Source organism: Helicoverpa zea, chromosome 22 (genome assembly GCF_022581195.2).
Source record: "Helicoverpa zea isolate HzStark_Cry1AcR chromosome 22, ilHelZeax1.1, whole genome shotgun sequence".
In the NCBI taxonomy this organism is placed as follows: Eukaryota; Metazoa; Arthropoda; class Insecta; order Lepidoptera; family Noctuidae; genus Helicoverpa; species Helicoverpa zea.
Genome location: NC_061473.1, coordinates 3,417,098 through 3,432,091, shown reverse-complemented (window position 1 = coordinate 3,432,091; position 14,994 = coordinate 3,417,098). Strand labels below are relative to the sequence as shown.

The window sequence follows — 14,994 nt, the reverse complement described above, 5'->3', positions numbered from 1 at the left end:
AAATTAAAGATTATATTGTCACATAAAAATCTCTGCTTTGTTAATTGAATTAGAATGAAAACTGCAGAATGATAAACCTGGGATATATCAGTAAACGAAAGAATAGAAAATTGGTCTTTATTGGTATTTTTTCTCAATCCATCATTTAGTTAGGCGATGGGTAGACCCAAATGTACGCATAGAGGATAGCATGAATTATCGAGAGTTTCAAAACAATTTTTACCTGAAATTATTCAATATTTTACGTACCCTAGTTTTGATTTAAAATCTTTGCGTCATTATTAGGAACTTAGTACTTGTTGACAATATTCTTTGTACATACGTTTGTTTTTCTGTGTACATATTGAAAACTCATCAAATTACTCGGTAACCGACTTGGTATTTAGGTGATTGTTGTATTAGCATTTTATTTGTAACGCGATCATGCCGATTTGCAATTGCATCGACATTCATTTAATTGTTTGTAATTTTGTCTTCTCTTTTGCTACTTTGTACATCTACATATGTTATAGCCTTTTGCTCTGTTTTTTTTTGATATTTTTGTAGTTTATATTTCATCAACAACGTAGGGAACTTTATGTTGATGAAATAATACATATAGTCGAGAGCAAGGCAGGTTTAATTCTAAGGGCGAAAATCACCAAAAAGGACTGTGGCACCCCAGATAATTTGAAAATTACTGGATGAAAATAATCATGCTTGATTTAATGGTCCTTAGGATTTTTATCACTATCATAATTATCACAGCATTTACATCTTAATAAACTTGATACTTTAATCCTAGTTCGCTTGGACTTTCGAGTACTCTCGATAAAGTCACTAATCACCGTGATGATGAACTCGTGAAAGAGAGAAATCACTAAATTAATTGATGCTTGCCTTATGAAATTAAAATAAAGTAATTAAATACGGTTAGGACCGACGGACTTAAGGACGGTTCTAATTAATAATATTGGTAAATGGATTGGTATTGAATAGTTTTGATGATGATATTTTGAGATTTTATTCGTTGATACTTATGTTGGTAACTTGTATTCAAATGATGAGATTTAATAAAGGCGTATTTCGGAGTTCAAAAGTGTACTGAAATGGTAGTTACTTGCATACAGTCATTATTTTAAATTTCTGAGATTAGTTCGTTAATTAACGATAATTTAATGAAAATTCGAGATTTTTGGCTAATTTCCCAATTCTCAAAAAAGCATCAAGACAACTCCGGAACAGATCACACTAACAATAAAAAGTCGCGTCAGACATCAAGGAAGCCGCCACTAATTTCATTTTCACCCTCAATTTATATCTGTCACTTTTGGTACCGTGGACTGCGCGCGTAAAAATATTGTTTTTACTTATCCCCAAAGGGAGGGGTGGGGTGTAAGGGGGCGTAATTACTTGAGCAGCCAGACGCTACGAGACGGTCCGTGGGGGTGGAATTACTGCGAAGCTGCGGAGGTTTGCCCGCAAGCTGCCTCTTTTTGTAGGTGACGCCGGGAATTTTTCTTAATCCGCTATGTATGGCTGACTAGGGGATCTTTGTGTATTTTTTGCTTGTACTTTTTACATATAACGTTATATTGATTTAGCAGAACCAGTGGAACGAACGAACTATGCACTGGATATGCGCGTGAATGTACCAGGCTGATATAAATTTAAGGAGTTGTGTTTTCGCATTTTTAATTCTGATTGGATTAAGAGATTTGTAGGTGACAATTTAATGGCGCTTAACTGCATCTGATGATGATTGCATACAACCCATAAAGATGGATGATACATCTCACAATCTATTGTTAGAAAACGTGAGTTGAATCTTAATCTAAATATTGGATAACCAAAAGGACGCATCAACAATTGAGTATTTTGACTACAAAGACATTGACTTTTTGTGACGGCTCAAAGGACCAAATACTAGATAGGGATCCTAAAAATAACTTGCTTAACATATTAAGTAGAACCTTAGATACCGAAGTAGAGGTTTCCAGCAAGGTTACTATGTGGTTAACTTGAATCAAAAGCCTAGTCTAAGATGAGAATATCTTAAGCTAATATACCGTTTGTATTCTTGGGGCGTATTGAGCATTTCCTTGACACGGTCCATAGTGGCTTCTAAAATGCTTGGTTCTGTTGTTACTTTATCACTAGGGGGGGATATTTAGATAGAGTTATGTTAAACTGTAAGCCAGAATTAGAATGGATTTGGTAGGTGTTTATATACTTTAAGTATTTTGAATTAATGTACATGCGTATCGAAGGACCAGCTAATAATATAACAATGTTAAAAAGGGGGCTGAGAAGTTAGTATGACGATTGATTTTAATTCAATAATGCTATAGAATCGATTGATTTGTTTCAGTGTAAAGTCGAACCATGTAGGCCTATCAAATCTGACTTATCTTTATAATGGCTACTTTGCTAATAAAAAAGGTTTTGGTAAATCAACAAGGCAGTTGGTCCCCAAAACCGAACTGCGCCGTGGGCACATAGAATTCAATACCATAGATACTTGAGATAAAAATATCACAATACGTCCCGATTTCAAGGGATTATGTGAAAGGTCACGTTATTGTGAAAAACCCACCTGTTTTCATAGTTCAATGAAAACTCCTATTTATTTGTGAATCTGTCCTTACTGCTATTTAGCTATCGAATATAAACAAGACGGTAGATGACAGTTTTCCCGTAGGTATTTGATCATCTTGTTATAGATAAACTATAGAACAGATTTTAAAATCTCGATTTTATAGTCTGCGATTCTCCGTCACAGCCGAAAAACGTCCTTTTGCTGGACAAAGGCTTCCCTAAGCTGGGGCGATTGGCTCATACTCACTGAGCTGGGTGCATACCATATATAAAACATCCCATATTATAGCATATAGCATTACAGGGATATTTTAGCTTCGGAACTGCTGCTGCACATCGCATATCTCTGATCTGCGAATTTACCTAAAACAAGAGAATAATTTGTTACATAAAACCGCTACGCTTATAACTTGGGATGCGTGACAAAAGTTTTATGTGTTTGGTAACAGAATCAGTCGTTTCTTAGTTAAATTGTATAAAAGTTATTGAACATCTTTTCAATTCGATTAATGTATTCGGTGGTCCTTCGGTGCGATAAATGTTTTCTTATTTGAAGAGGCTTGCCTGAATGCTTAGTTTCTCACTAAGGATATATAAATTTATGAAAATGCGATGCAAATGGATTGTTGATCAGTTAACGTAATCTCTGATCATGATCATTATCTCAGACATATGTTGAGATGTAACCAAAACAGCTATTTGCATTATAGCAAGATATAACAGTAAATTTAACCGCGTTTATAAATCTCGTATACTAGGGGAGCAGCGTCGGCGGCACGCACTCCTACGTAGGTATCCATATTTAGTGCCTTCGCTCGCTCAGTTTATCACACTTCAAAGAGCACGGGTAAGCGTCGACTTGTAACCGCGTCTCCCCAGCGATACCCCTGTAACTAGGAAGCCGCTTTGTGAAATTCGCGATGCTTTTCGACGGAGACGCGACCCCCATTCGGTTTTTCGAGGTCGGCCCGCTTCCCCCTCACATAATGCGAGTATCTGCGTCTACCTCCACATCGCCTTTGCTACTCTGGTACTTATCACGCGGTAACTACGCGGTTTCTGCACCTAGTTTCTCACTAAACTCCGAGTGAATGTGGGTGTTTAATTATTTATTCAATCTGTTAGAGGATTTTTCACGTGCCAGTTTCCCCCATTTTAGTTTTAATCGCATTAGCGTGTGGCAATGTTATTTTGATGTGTACTTACTGCCAGTGTACTTAGTAGGTTGCTTGTTAGTCATCGTGGAATTTGATGATAAATCATTTATTGCCTGTTGTTTTAATGGAACATAATTGTGATTTGAAACTTTGATTCCATTATGAAGTTTTATTGTCGTTAGCAGTTTTTACTTACACTAGCATTTTCATTTAATGTTCATCTATCAGTCTAATTGAATGCAGCTGAGTAGTGTTACATTGAGTGACTTTTATGCGATATAACCAGTACAGAGAATTGGTATGGCCCGCGGGTACACGCATCGAAAATCCTCTCTGGCAATTCTCACCCCTATGTGCTGTAGCGTCAAACTGTAAACGTAAAGTTTCCTTCAAAATTGCTTTAGTATTTTTTTTTGCGAACTGCACTCGTACAAAAATAATTTGTTTGCTCGACCTATCTTTTTCATGCTGTAATGTAAAAGGCGTTTTATGCTGCTGAAAAACAATTAAAAGAAGTCATACGACAATTGCGAATTACCTGCAGAGTTTTTTTTGTAGGTATCAGGGTGTCATGGGTACAAAGGAGTTCATACGTCTTTTGATACCTAGTAAAATATAATTCTCCTTTTATTTTATGACTTACAATTACTACGATTTTTCGCCGTGTCCGAAATTGGTCTTCGAAAAATTTTAGACACAACTGCCAAATAGCAAGAAGGCTTTGTTTTTTATGTCTGTCTGTCTGTCCTCGTGTCTTTTCGTATGTCATAGGGCTTTGTCATCAGTCAATCCTTCTATCTTGTTAGCTGCCTGTCCAAAGTTGTGTCAACAGTAGGCTAACAGTAGCACAAAAATGTTTCAGATTTTTTTTGGTCCTTTGAGGCACATTGATTTTTCTATGTGTTCTACAAGAAGAAAGAAAGCCGTGGAGGTATTGTGGTTATAGCAGCAGCCTGTCAAATACGACGGTGCGGGTTGGATACTAGACAAAAAACAAAATGTAACTTTTCTGTAATTTCTAAGTATGACACTAAAGACTTAGTAAAAGTGAACAAAACCATGTTGAATAAATCTGGACTAAATCTGAAATCGCCAATCCCCCTCGTGCAAGCATTTTGATTATGTTTGTATTAACTTATTTTCCATCTGTAAGTATGAGAGGGTTGTGCTGTGTAGTGTGACCATCTAAGGGCTGATGATGATGAAATATTCTACATACAGTTAACAGTTTTATCAACCTAATTGAAAACAAAAGAATTCGCATGACTACAAGTTCGAATCTACTACAAAGAATCATCATACTTAGGTGTAGTGTAATATCGCTTCGCTTGCGTTTCTTTGTCCAATATTCCTATAAAACTTTCTTGAGCGATGCGTAACAATGCTTATGTTAGACTACTGCACACTGCTATACTAAATAGTCGGCCGACTGTTAATCCTATGCTTGTCAAAAATATTTTTTAAAGAAAATCTTGATTCCAATAAAAGTTTTCTGTCGGTCTGATACCGGCTAAACCTGGTATTTGTAATGCGTGGGCTCACAAAATCAGTATGAAGATGAATGGTAGATCTTCATACTGATTTTGTGAGCCCAAATGAACTATCGACCGACTACAACTTTGCAATGTGTCGGTATACACTATCTCATATGAGTATATGGTTAAAATTGAAGAGTAAAAGCATATTGTTCCGTTCTGATATCTGATATTAGTTCTATTTCTGACTTTTAGGGAGTCATCCTTTGAGAATCAAAGGTGCATAAAAACATGCAACTTTTGGGCGGTTGATTGATTTCGTATGAAGGATATGCACAGTTTCGTATTTAAGAGATAGACTGCAAACTTCGACCGTCCGTTTTGATGTTATGAATCCTAAAATTCTTTGTTTATTATATACTTACTTATGTGAAATTTTGTATCAAGGCAGCTTATACAGACATATATATGTATGGTTCTTTTTATCTTAAGGGTGATACTAAATGTATTAAGAGTTTCTTGGTTTGTTTGAACACTTAGATCTCAGGAATATTGCAGTGCTAGATAGCCCATGTATCGAGGAAGGCTGTACGCTAATTTATACCCGGTTGTTTACTGTCTCTAAGATAGTAAGATAAGATAGTTTTTTAATAGTATAGTAGAGATGTAAAACCAGCAAAATAGATAGTATTCTTTAATAATTGTCTAAATATTTCGGCAATACACATGGGTGTTGGCTTGAAATTAAGCAGGTCATATACAGGACCAATAAATCTTCACCTAGATCTAGACGTAAATCCCTTCATCTGGACAAGCTTTAAGCCATTGTATATCTATCTTCATATATGTTTGTATGTACATATAGCTACATAGCTTGGACACCTGAACACCTGAATCTGAAACTATAGGTTATCACCATCCTCTTGACCTTATCCCAATTTTATTTGGGGTCGGCGCAGCATGTTTTCTTCTTCCATACTTTTTCAATCTGCGATCATAGTCATATGTAAGTACTTATAAAAATACATAATTATGCGGAATATTACATATTATATTAATTTCGAATTTTCTGAATAAGATACATGAGTGCGGTGTCGGTCTGTATGTTAAAAGTAATTTTCTCTGAAAATCAGTCCGTATTTAAAACTCATTTAAGGAGTAATGTATAATTTTAATTTGGGATTCGGCGAAATTTGTAAATTGGGGCATGTATGTACCTATTTATTATTCTGTGTGTATATTTGAGCCTGCATTTCTACGATAGCCGAATGTTAATATTGATTATTATTGGCACATACTTTTGGAGTGATTCTTGATTAATGTTCTCATGCTTCAATCAATGCATACTTTTGATTCTGTGTTGGTTTATGAAACTATGGCTAATCAGCACGAGGTTTGAACGGAAAACCCTCTGTTTTCCTGTTTAAGTAGGTACTGTTTATATAAGAGTGCATGATCACTTGTCGTTTACTTACTCCGCGACGAATAGCAACAGTAGGGTGCGAAAAATTTCGCCAACTTTCAGAAGTTTCGAGTTAAAAGTTGCGAACATATAACAATGGTCGGTTCAACTGATGGACCCAAACACTGATCGCACCGAACTCTGTCATGATGATAAATGATAATTGTTGGGAACTCAAATGGCTGTCACAGTTCTTGTGCAATTACCTATAATGTGTCCCACCATTGTTTTGGGCAGACAGTCCAGTTCGTTGTTCACCTGAATTTTTGCCACCGCCCATGTAATCGTCATTGTGTTCGATGACAGGTAGCGTCCGGCCCGGTAAATCAATGCCCGTTATGTACAACAGTCATCGCTTATGTGCTTATGTATTCCTGGTATATAGGCAACGTATGTATTGGTATAGTGGATACGCGTGTACGTAGATAATCTCGTCATAGCTCGCACCCGTTATGGTATTACTGTGTGTGGGCGGGGGTCTAGGGGGGGTGACAGGGGGTGCGCGAGCCCGCGAGTGCCGCAGGGGGCGCTGTCCGCTTTAAAAATACTGGGGCGCAAGCGGCGGGCGAAACTACCGAGCAAGCAGAATGCTAAAGGAAGCCGTTTATTTTGAAAGAGCGAAGACTTTCAACTCGCCTCTGCGCTCCTGGTAGAGACGGGTAAAACTTGTAAGGCGAATAAAAAAATGCGGACCCTCGTTGTAGCTAAGCTGCGCTTGCAAAATGTTTTTGACTCATGAAACCGGCTGCTTAAGGGAGTGCTTGCTGTGTGAAAGTTAATCCTGAATTAAGTAAATCTGCAGAATTGATAAACTTTGCTTTCTGTAGATGCTGAGGAACATTTTTGTTCCAACATTTGTCGCACCATTTTCGTTTGAGCACCCCAGCTGTGGAGTTCCGACCTAATAACAAACTTTATTATCCGAGACCGTGCCATTGGTCAAATCAGTCATAACTTACCTAAATCACAATCAATACACGTCCAACAAAAATGTGTTAGTGGAGCCACAGTAAGGATGTGGTCGCCTCATTATCGATAATCACAGCATCGTGTTTAACGGCCTTTGACGTTCGAAAAGCTCGAAATTTGTATTTTGTTCGTATTTTCATAATTGGGCGGGTGGGGGGAGGGGTGCGAGGTGGCGCCGCGGGCGTCATCGGCCCCCTTCGCGTGGGTATTTAATGATTATACGCTGACTGCCACCTGATTGCTGGCACTCTGACGCGCTATCGATGATTACTTGTTATCGATGAATTGATTGCCGTTGCTCTCAACTTGTGCCTGATTTTGATCGTAAAACAAGTCAAAAAGAAGTAATGGATTGCACTTTAGGGGTTATCATAACAAAATATTCCGTTAAGAAAATGTACCATTATCAATTCTGTCTCGACACCGCAACTCTCACTCGAGATTCCCCTGAACTAGGCTCTAGAAATCCTACAACCTAGAAATACCTACTCTTGCTCACGCTCATACATATTGCTGTTTAGGTCCTCAGTGCCCAAAGGTGCACAAAGACAGTGATAGGATTCTGAGAATGAACATAGTGTAACTATGAGGCACATAGTTCAATCTTCTTTTAGTAAATGTTAAACAGTTTTATGTCATAGGCGCACTCTATCATCCACAAAGAGACTTTTCGAGTAAAAATCCCCTTCGTACAAAATAATGTTCTATGATAGTTTGTATCGAGTATCGATAACCGCGGCTGTGTCACAGCAATGTCGCAGCGCGATCACTCGCGGGGTGGCAAGCACTACACGGTAACACGCGGAGTGCCGGAGGGGGGAGGGGCCCGGGCCGGGGGGGGATACCGCAGTACATAGCCCATGTATCAGTACATACCAGGCCCTCAGCACATAACCGCTGGTGGATTCCCGAAATTTTGCAGTTATTTTGTATGGAAAACTAGGTTATTCCGCGATTTATTCGTCTATCGGCAGATGACCGGACCAGCCTCCGCAGTATATTTGATGCCATAATAAAGCCAGCTTTGTGGTTTAAAATAATTTTCCCCGCAAAAACATCACGCATTTTTTTATTTTATAAAACAATTTTCTCTTCAAAATACTTTGGCTTACTTTTCTTTTGAAAATGCGCCAGAAAAGTTAATCGCTATCCAACTTAATGGCCGAGTTAAATAAATTAAGCACGCGTAGCGTACTCCTGCATGCAGTGCTCCTCAAAAGGTAAATAAACGTATTCCTTGGATGCCTAACAAAGACGCCATTAAGAATCAGTTAGGATGCTCGTTAAATGATCTAACTACACAAGTTAACCTTTAGCTTAATGACATGTTTGCACTAACTATGTAAGTATACTTAGTTAGATATGTATGTACGCACCACTGCACCTTATCTGTCATTGAGGTGTAATTAATTACAGACTAAATTGCAATGGTATCAACCTAACTATACTAGGCGCACATAACGCGAAGGGTCAACGGATATTTAGTGTCCGCATAGCAGATGCGGTCCTTGGCCACCGCCCTGAAGACGGTCGATATCTAGCTTGTCACCCCACCTAACTCCAAACTGCCTATGTACACCTGGTACTTAGACGACTTAAGTACTAGCTGTAGTTGTGGCTACCGCGCTATATTTGTCTTTGAATAATTAATTTCTGACTTAAAACCCGCGGTGCAATTCAAGACACAATTAAGTTTAATTATATTCAGTGTCACTTGAAGTAGACAATCAAATACTTAAATGTGGGTTAGCGATTTATGATTTGCATAAATTATGTTATAAGCAGTCCAATTGTGCGAATTCCACGGCACGCATACTAAGTATAAAATAAACAACAATCAAGTTTGATTCGCAATTCAAAATTACATCAATAACCAATCAAGGGAACTGTAATGGGAAATTAAAACATCGCTAATCCTTGTAGTGTGCGATACATCAATAAAACTGTTTGACAAACAATCCGACAGCGTACAATTTGCAAGCAAACTTCGATATTTTCAAGTAAACTTTTCCGCAGAAACTTAGTGTAAGTGCGGCTGTAAATTGATGACGTTTTGCATGGGATAGCTACCACTTGTTGAATGAAAATCTTCGTGTGTTTTCGTAAGTTTACGCCGACGTCAGCTGTTATGAAAGCGGAAAAATGCCGCTGCGGAATTCAAAAGGATTTTTTGTGAAGTTTTTATTCGAGTTCGCAAAGTGGTCTTGACTTTTTAAGTTATTTGTTTTCACGTTGGCTTTTATTGATACTGATGTTTTTTTGGGGAAATGATGTTCTTTCGTCCTGAAAATTGCAACGAATATCTTTATAGTATATGTAGAACTATTTTGCTGGGCATTGTATTTGAAATCATGACTTGCAACTTTTATGATTATGAAGTATCTTATTACTTCTGATTATGAAGTATATTATCACTTATTACTTTATTTAAGCATTCATACAAAACCACTGATCAACTAGTAATATGTAAAAATATATATCACATAATTTTGTTTTATCTAACTTCAAAATACTAACCCTTTCTAAGCGCTCAGCAACATTTTAGCGGCCAGCTAGCCATTTGAATGTGTGCGTTAGAACGTTAGGACCGTACAAACGTTTCGGCGCACGGTATTTTGTCACCATTCATAAACTAAATGTTAACATTTCTGTCTTCGTATAAATAATACTTATTCTAAATCTTCACATAAGTCTTTTTATACTTACCAAGGTACACTATGTCAGTTCCCAATATTCTATGTAAGTATTTGTTGATTTGGTTACTAAAGATGTAATGTTGCTCCATACAAGTGACAAATTCCTATCTTTAGTAAGCAAAAAAATAAAGATACAATATTAGGAACGGTAGTAAATCATTCTAGTTCTAACGTTAATAGGAAAACTATGTAAATATGCGTATAAGTAACGTTTTCTGCGAAGCAACTTTTTTCTAGTGTTGCGTTGGAGGAAACCTATAATTAAGCCTAGCACCTGGACATTATAGGGTTGAGAATAACAAGTGCATACCATAGAGTTTATTTTATAGGTAAAATGGCTTTCTGTTTATGACATTATTGTTCTGTATTTGGTTATTGTTACGTATGGTAACTAATGTACTCTATTTAATAATGAAACTAGGTTGCACGGTCTTGAGAGTCCAGAGGTAAGTTCAAGTTTAACGCTAAACTTTATTAAGCTATTATGTTTAACGTTCAATTAAAGCACTCCAACTGCTAGATCAGAAACTCGGCTTCCGAAAGTTTGTATTTGTCCGTCCGCCGCTAACTCCTAGCCGGGGCAACTGCTTCGGAAACCCGCATGGGCAAGGTACCAGGGACCCATCACACATATGGAGGTACATCCAGCTATATTTAGTGGCTTGTCCATTTGAAGCACTATCGATTTGCGTCCGCGGTTCAGAGCGTTGACCCGCCCAGCACTGCACAGCCGCCGGCCGTTTCGCTAATTTATTAATTATTTAAACTTACGAACGCGTATGATGTCCTGGTAGCGGGCATGCGTGAGCCTGCTCCCCGTTTCGCGGAAAATGGGGGGGAAAATCATCCCCGTCTGTGTTCATTACAAATATGCATGTGTATGTGTATGTATATGTAGCTACATTACACGTCAACAGTTACTGCGATTTAATATTTTAACTATAGGCCAGCGATATTTCGCCCATCCCAAACCATTATTGTCAGTAATGCAATCTCAAACCTGAATTGAAAAGAGTCGCGATTATAGCATCACCCGATTATATACCCACAGTTCTTTAGATACCATCCTTGGTGGCCATGAAAACTCTGTTCTAACTTATAACCACTATACAAAGACTACGTATTTAACAAACCCATTCTCTTTTTGTTACAGGATAACTTAACACCCGAGCCAGCGGACATGAATGATGACGACAATTTTTCTAGTAAGTACCACCATTAACAGGATCAAAACCACGCTTGATTCAATCCACAAGCCACTTGCATCAAATCAACTCAAAAACTATGGCATTTTAGGCGAAAATTCACCAAAAAATATGAAAATACGCTTAAAATGCTCCCGAATTGGCTATTTTTGAACCGAAATGTGTGAAAAATGATCAAAATTTTGAGAATTGATTGGCTATGTGATCTGATGCAGGTCAGGCCCTCGCCAAAGATGCTGAGAAGTTGAAAATGATGTTGCTAGCATGGAATTACCACAGCCAGGCACAAGGTAAACATTTGTTTTGTTTATTTACAGGATTTTATACGACTCTGTAACATAACAACTACTCAAATAAATAAAGAAACAGTTACCAATCAGGCACTCAGTAAATCGCATCATTAAACAATATTGAAAGTAAAGAAATGCGAAAGTAACTCCGTCAATTGTCGCACTTTCACACCAAAACTATGACCGGTTTCTGTAAACTTGGGCCTACATCATCATATCAGCCAATTGCCGTTAACTTAGGCCTAAACCGATTTAATGTTTTCGTACACAGATCGTCTAGAGGCTGAGAAAGGACAAAGGTTACCCTATTTGTTACCCTATTGCGGAAAGTGGTTCCTCAAGAACTTTGGTGAAACCGCTCTGAAAACAGCTACTTATGTCTAAATTACAATACAGTTTCAGGTGTAACCAAGTGGGTATATACCTATGTATTTACTAATATATGCCGCAGTTTACATACTACTGATTAATTGTGATATGAAGGGATCAATTTCGTCGTGTCATCTATATTAGAGTTACATCTATGTAAGGCGTAGATAGTATATTGAATATTGTTATGAATATCTATGTAGGATAGGTGAGGCGGTTTCAGGTATCATTCGTACATCGGCAGAAGTTATGTAGAGTTAGAAGCCAGAAAATCTCTCAACCACACAAAGACAAATCCATAACTGGGCAGTTGTCAGAAAAATAGTGCTCAAGTGCTTTTTGGTTTGGTTTAAAATTGTTATTTTTGAAAAGAATTTCCTTGTCTTGTCAGTTTTCTGTATGGAAATAAGAACTTTTGACTTTTGCTTTGACCTATTCTGGTCAATTTTAGGCAAATGAGGTAGATAGGTTAGACAAAGTGGCTTGACTACCTAGATGACCAATAACAAAAAGCGATCGGTTAGTAAGACTAGGTGGGCTGTAACCTATGTTACAGGAAGCCTGTAGTAATAGAGATTAAAAAATATAGGTAGGGAGATAGACTACTTTTAACTTGGATGCGGGACCATAGTTCCCGAGGCAGAAGAAGTCGCGGGCGAAATCAAGTTTCAGATATATTTTTGTTTTACTAGTAAATCCAAACCAGATTGTCATGATCAGCTGTCGTTCCGTGGTAGGCCTACTAGGCCAAGAGAGGATCTTAATTATGTAATATCCACGTTGAATTTATCAATTGCTTATCTACCTACCTTCTGGCCAATGAAGGCACATACACGCACCCTATGCATTTCTGTATTGCCATCACATGGTTAGAGAAAACCTATGATGCTCAAATTTTAATATAGTTTGGTCGGCATGGTATTCATGATTGAAATTATTTGAATTTTAGTATTGGGATAGTGATAGCGAGGTACGTTACGATACCTAGTGATAGTAACGATCAATTTGGATCATTTTCGATTGGTGTTTGCATTGCTTATAATTTTTCGTTTTATTCATTAAAATTCATATATTATTTACAGTAGTAGTGTGATGTGATATACAAATACCTAGAGTCAACACTGAAGAAGAGAAATATGTCACAGCAAACATGAATTTATTCTTCTGTTCTGTTTAATTATACGGTAAAAGTAAAGTAAACTGAATCGATCGCTGTATTGTTTTAATACCAAGAAAAATCTCTGGCTGAGCAAGTCCCTTGCTAATTTGTAATAGGTACGGATCGATAAATGATTAACGCCGAAGGATTATAATGTAAGAACACTGAAATCTAAGTTGCAAGCTACGATGTTATATATGTATACCTGAATTATCTGTCAAAAATATAGTCTATACTTATAAGAGTACATAAGAATGTATTTTTGCTTTGGCAATGAATGCACCATGTAAGCAAGATTTCGAAACAGCTATGAAGTCTCTCCAGTCCGTCCTATTTATAGTTTTTGCAGACATTCTTACGGGTCCCCCAGCAAGTACCGTTGGCCTGTTTAATCCCGAGGTCCAATGCACTTGTATGTATCCACTAAGTATAAAGTGTCACTCATAAATATTTGACATTAAACCTTTACTTGCTGCTTTAAGTCTTCAAAGCCACTTTTCTTGTCATCCCAATACTTTATTGACTGCATAATTTTCACGTCGACTGGAACGCATCGGCTATTTTTATTACGCGAAGCCATATCGAGAGTACTAGGGGCGCAGCCGATGCAGGCACCTTCTCAAATTATTTATAGGCAAGGGGGCTTGTTCGGGTTGACATTTAGAGGCAGATGCACCGGTCCCTTGCGTTCTGTAAGCCCTCATTAATTTCTGCCGCCTTGGTAACTAACTGTGCGAATACTAAATAACATAGCGAAATTATCGTCCTGTTTGTGTACGTAGGAATGAGTTGTTGAGGTGGTCTGAAGTATAAAAAGTGTAGTTTTATTTGAATCAAAGATGGCTATTTAGCGGATAGTTTTGGTCGTAAATGAGCAGCAGGCTGTCTTTGTTGACAATTTACTTGTTATTCTTTCTATGGCGACATTTCCCATGAGAATGGGGTAGGTGCGAGCACCTGTCAGGCTGTCACGTTAGGTGTGACCTGTCGAATGGCGTGCATTCATCATGATGACAGATAATTTAGCGAGGCTAGGCGTGTAGCTAACTTCTTTTATACATAATTTATGTCCTATAAGTGGTCTGGCCACCTCGGCGCATATAAAAACTTAAGTTTTATGCTAAACTCACTCACACTGACGTAATTTTAAGTCTGCATAGCTACTCCTAAAGTATTTACGGTAACTTCACACAAAACACTACCACACAAGTTTTTCTATTGGGTAGACGGCAATTACCAATCAACAGATTAAGGTACTTTTAAAGGAGATGCTCTTAGAAATCGGTTTCAAGCACAGATTTGAAGAAAAATATGTTTTTATGATATTGATCTTATGTAATCCAAAATCGAAAACATGCAAATATTTGAATTGAGAACATTCATTTTCCTTTTGGAAAACACGGTTAAAAATATGAGTTTGTTTGCTTGTTTGAAGAGTATCAAACTTATTTACGAAAATGCACCCAAAGTTTCAAACGTTAAGTTTAACTATGTCTTAGCAGAGACGTAACACTTGAAATCATAGTTTTGAAAAGCTTAAAAAAAATACATTCTTCAGTAACATGTTTCTTCGAGAAACACATCATCTGCCTAGTCTTTTCTTACATAACTGTTTGCCATGCCTTCTAGTATAGT

The 14,994-nt window shown here is 37.5% G+C and overlaps 1 protein-coding gene across 3 annotated transcripts in view; it reads left to right on the top strand.

The window, feature by feature from the left end:
• LOC124641293 (nucleolar protein 4) overlaps window positions 1-14,994 on the top strand; it is a 151,095-nt gene that overhangs the window by 127,820 nt on the left and 8,281 nt on the right. For 2 of the 3 annotated variants that reach the window (XM_047179340.1, XM_047179339.1), the window contains exons 4-5: window positions 11,490-11,541; window positions 11,757-11,831. In XM_047179340.1, the coding sequence (XP_047035296.1) occupies window positions 11,490-11,541; window positions 11,757-11,831 (127 nt within the window). The remainder of the gene's footprint in view (window positions 1-11,489; window positions 11,542-11,756; window positions 11,832-14,994) is intronic. The other variant, XM_047179341.1, reaches the window with a different exon arrangement.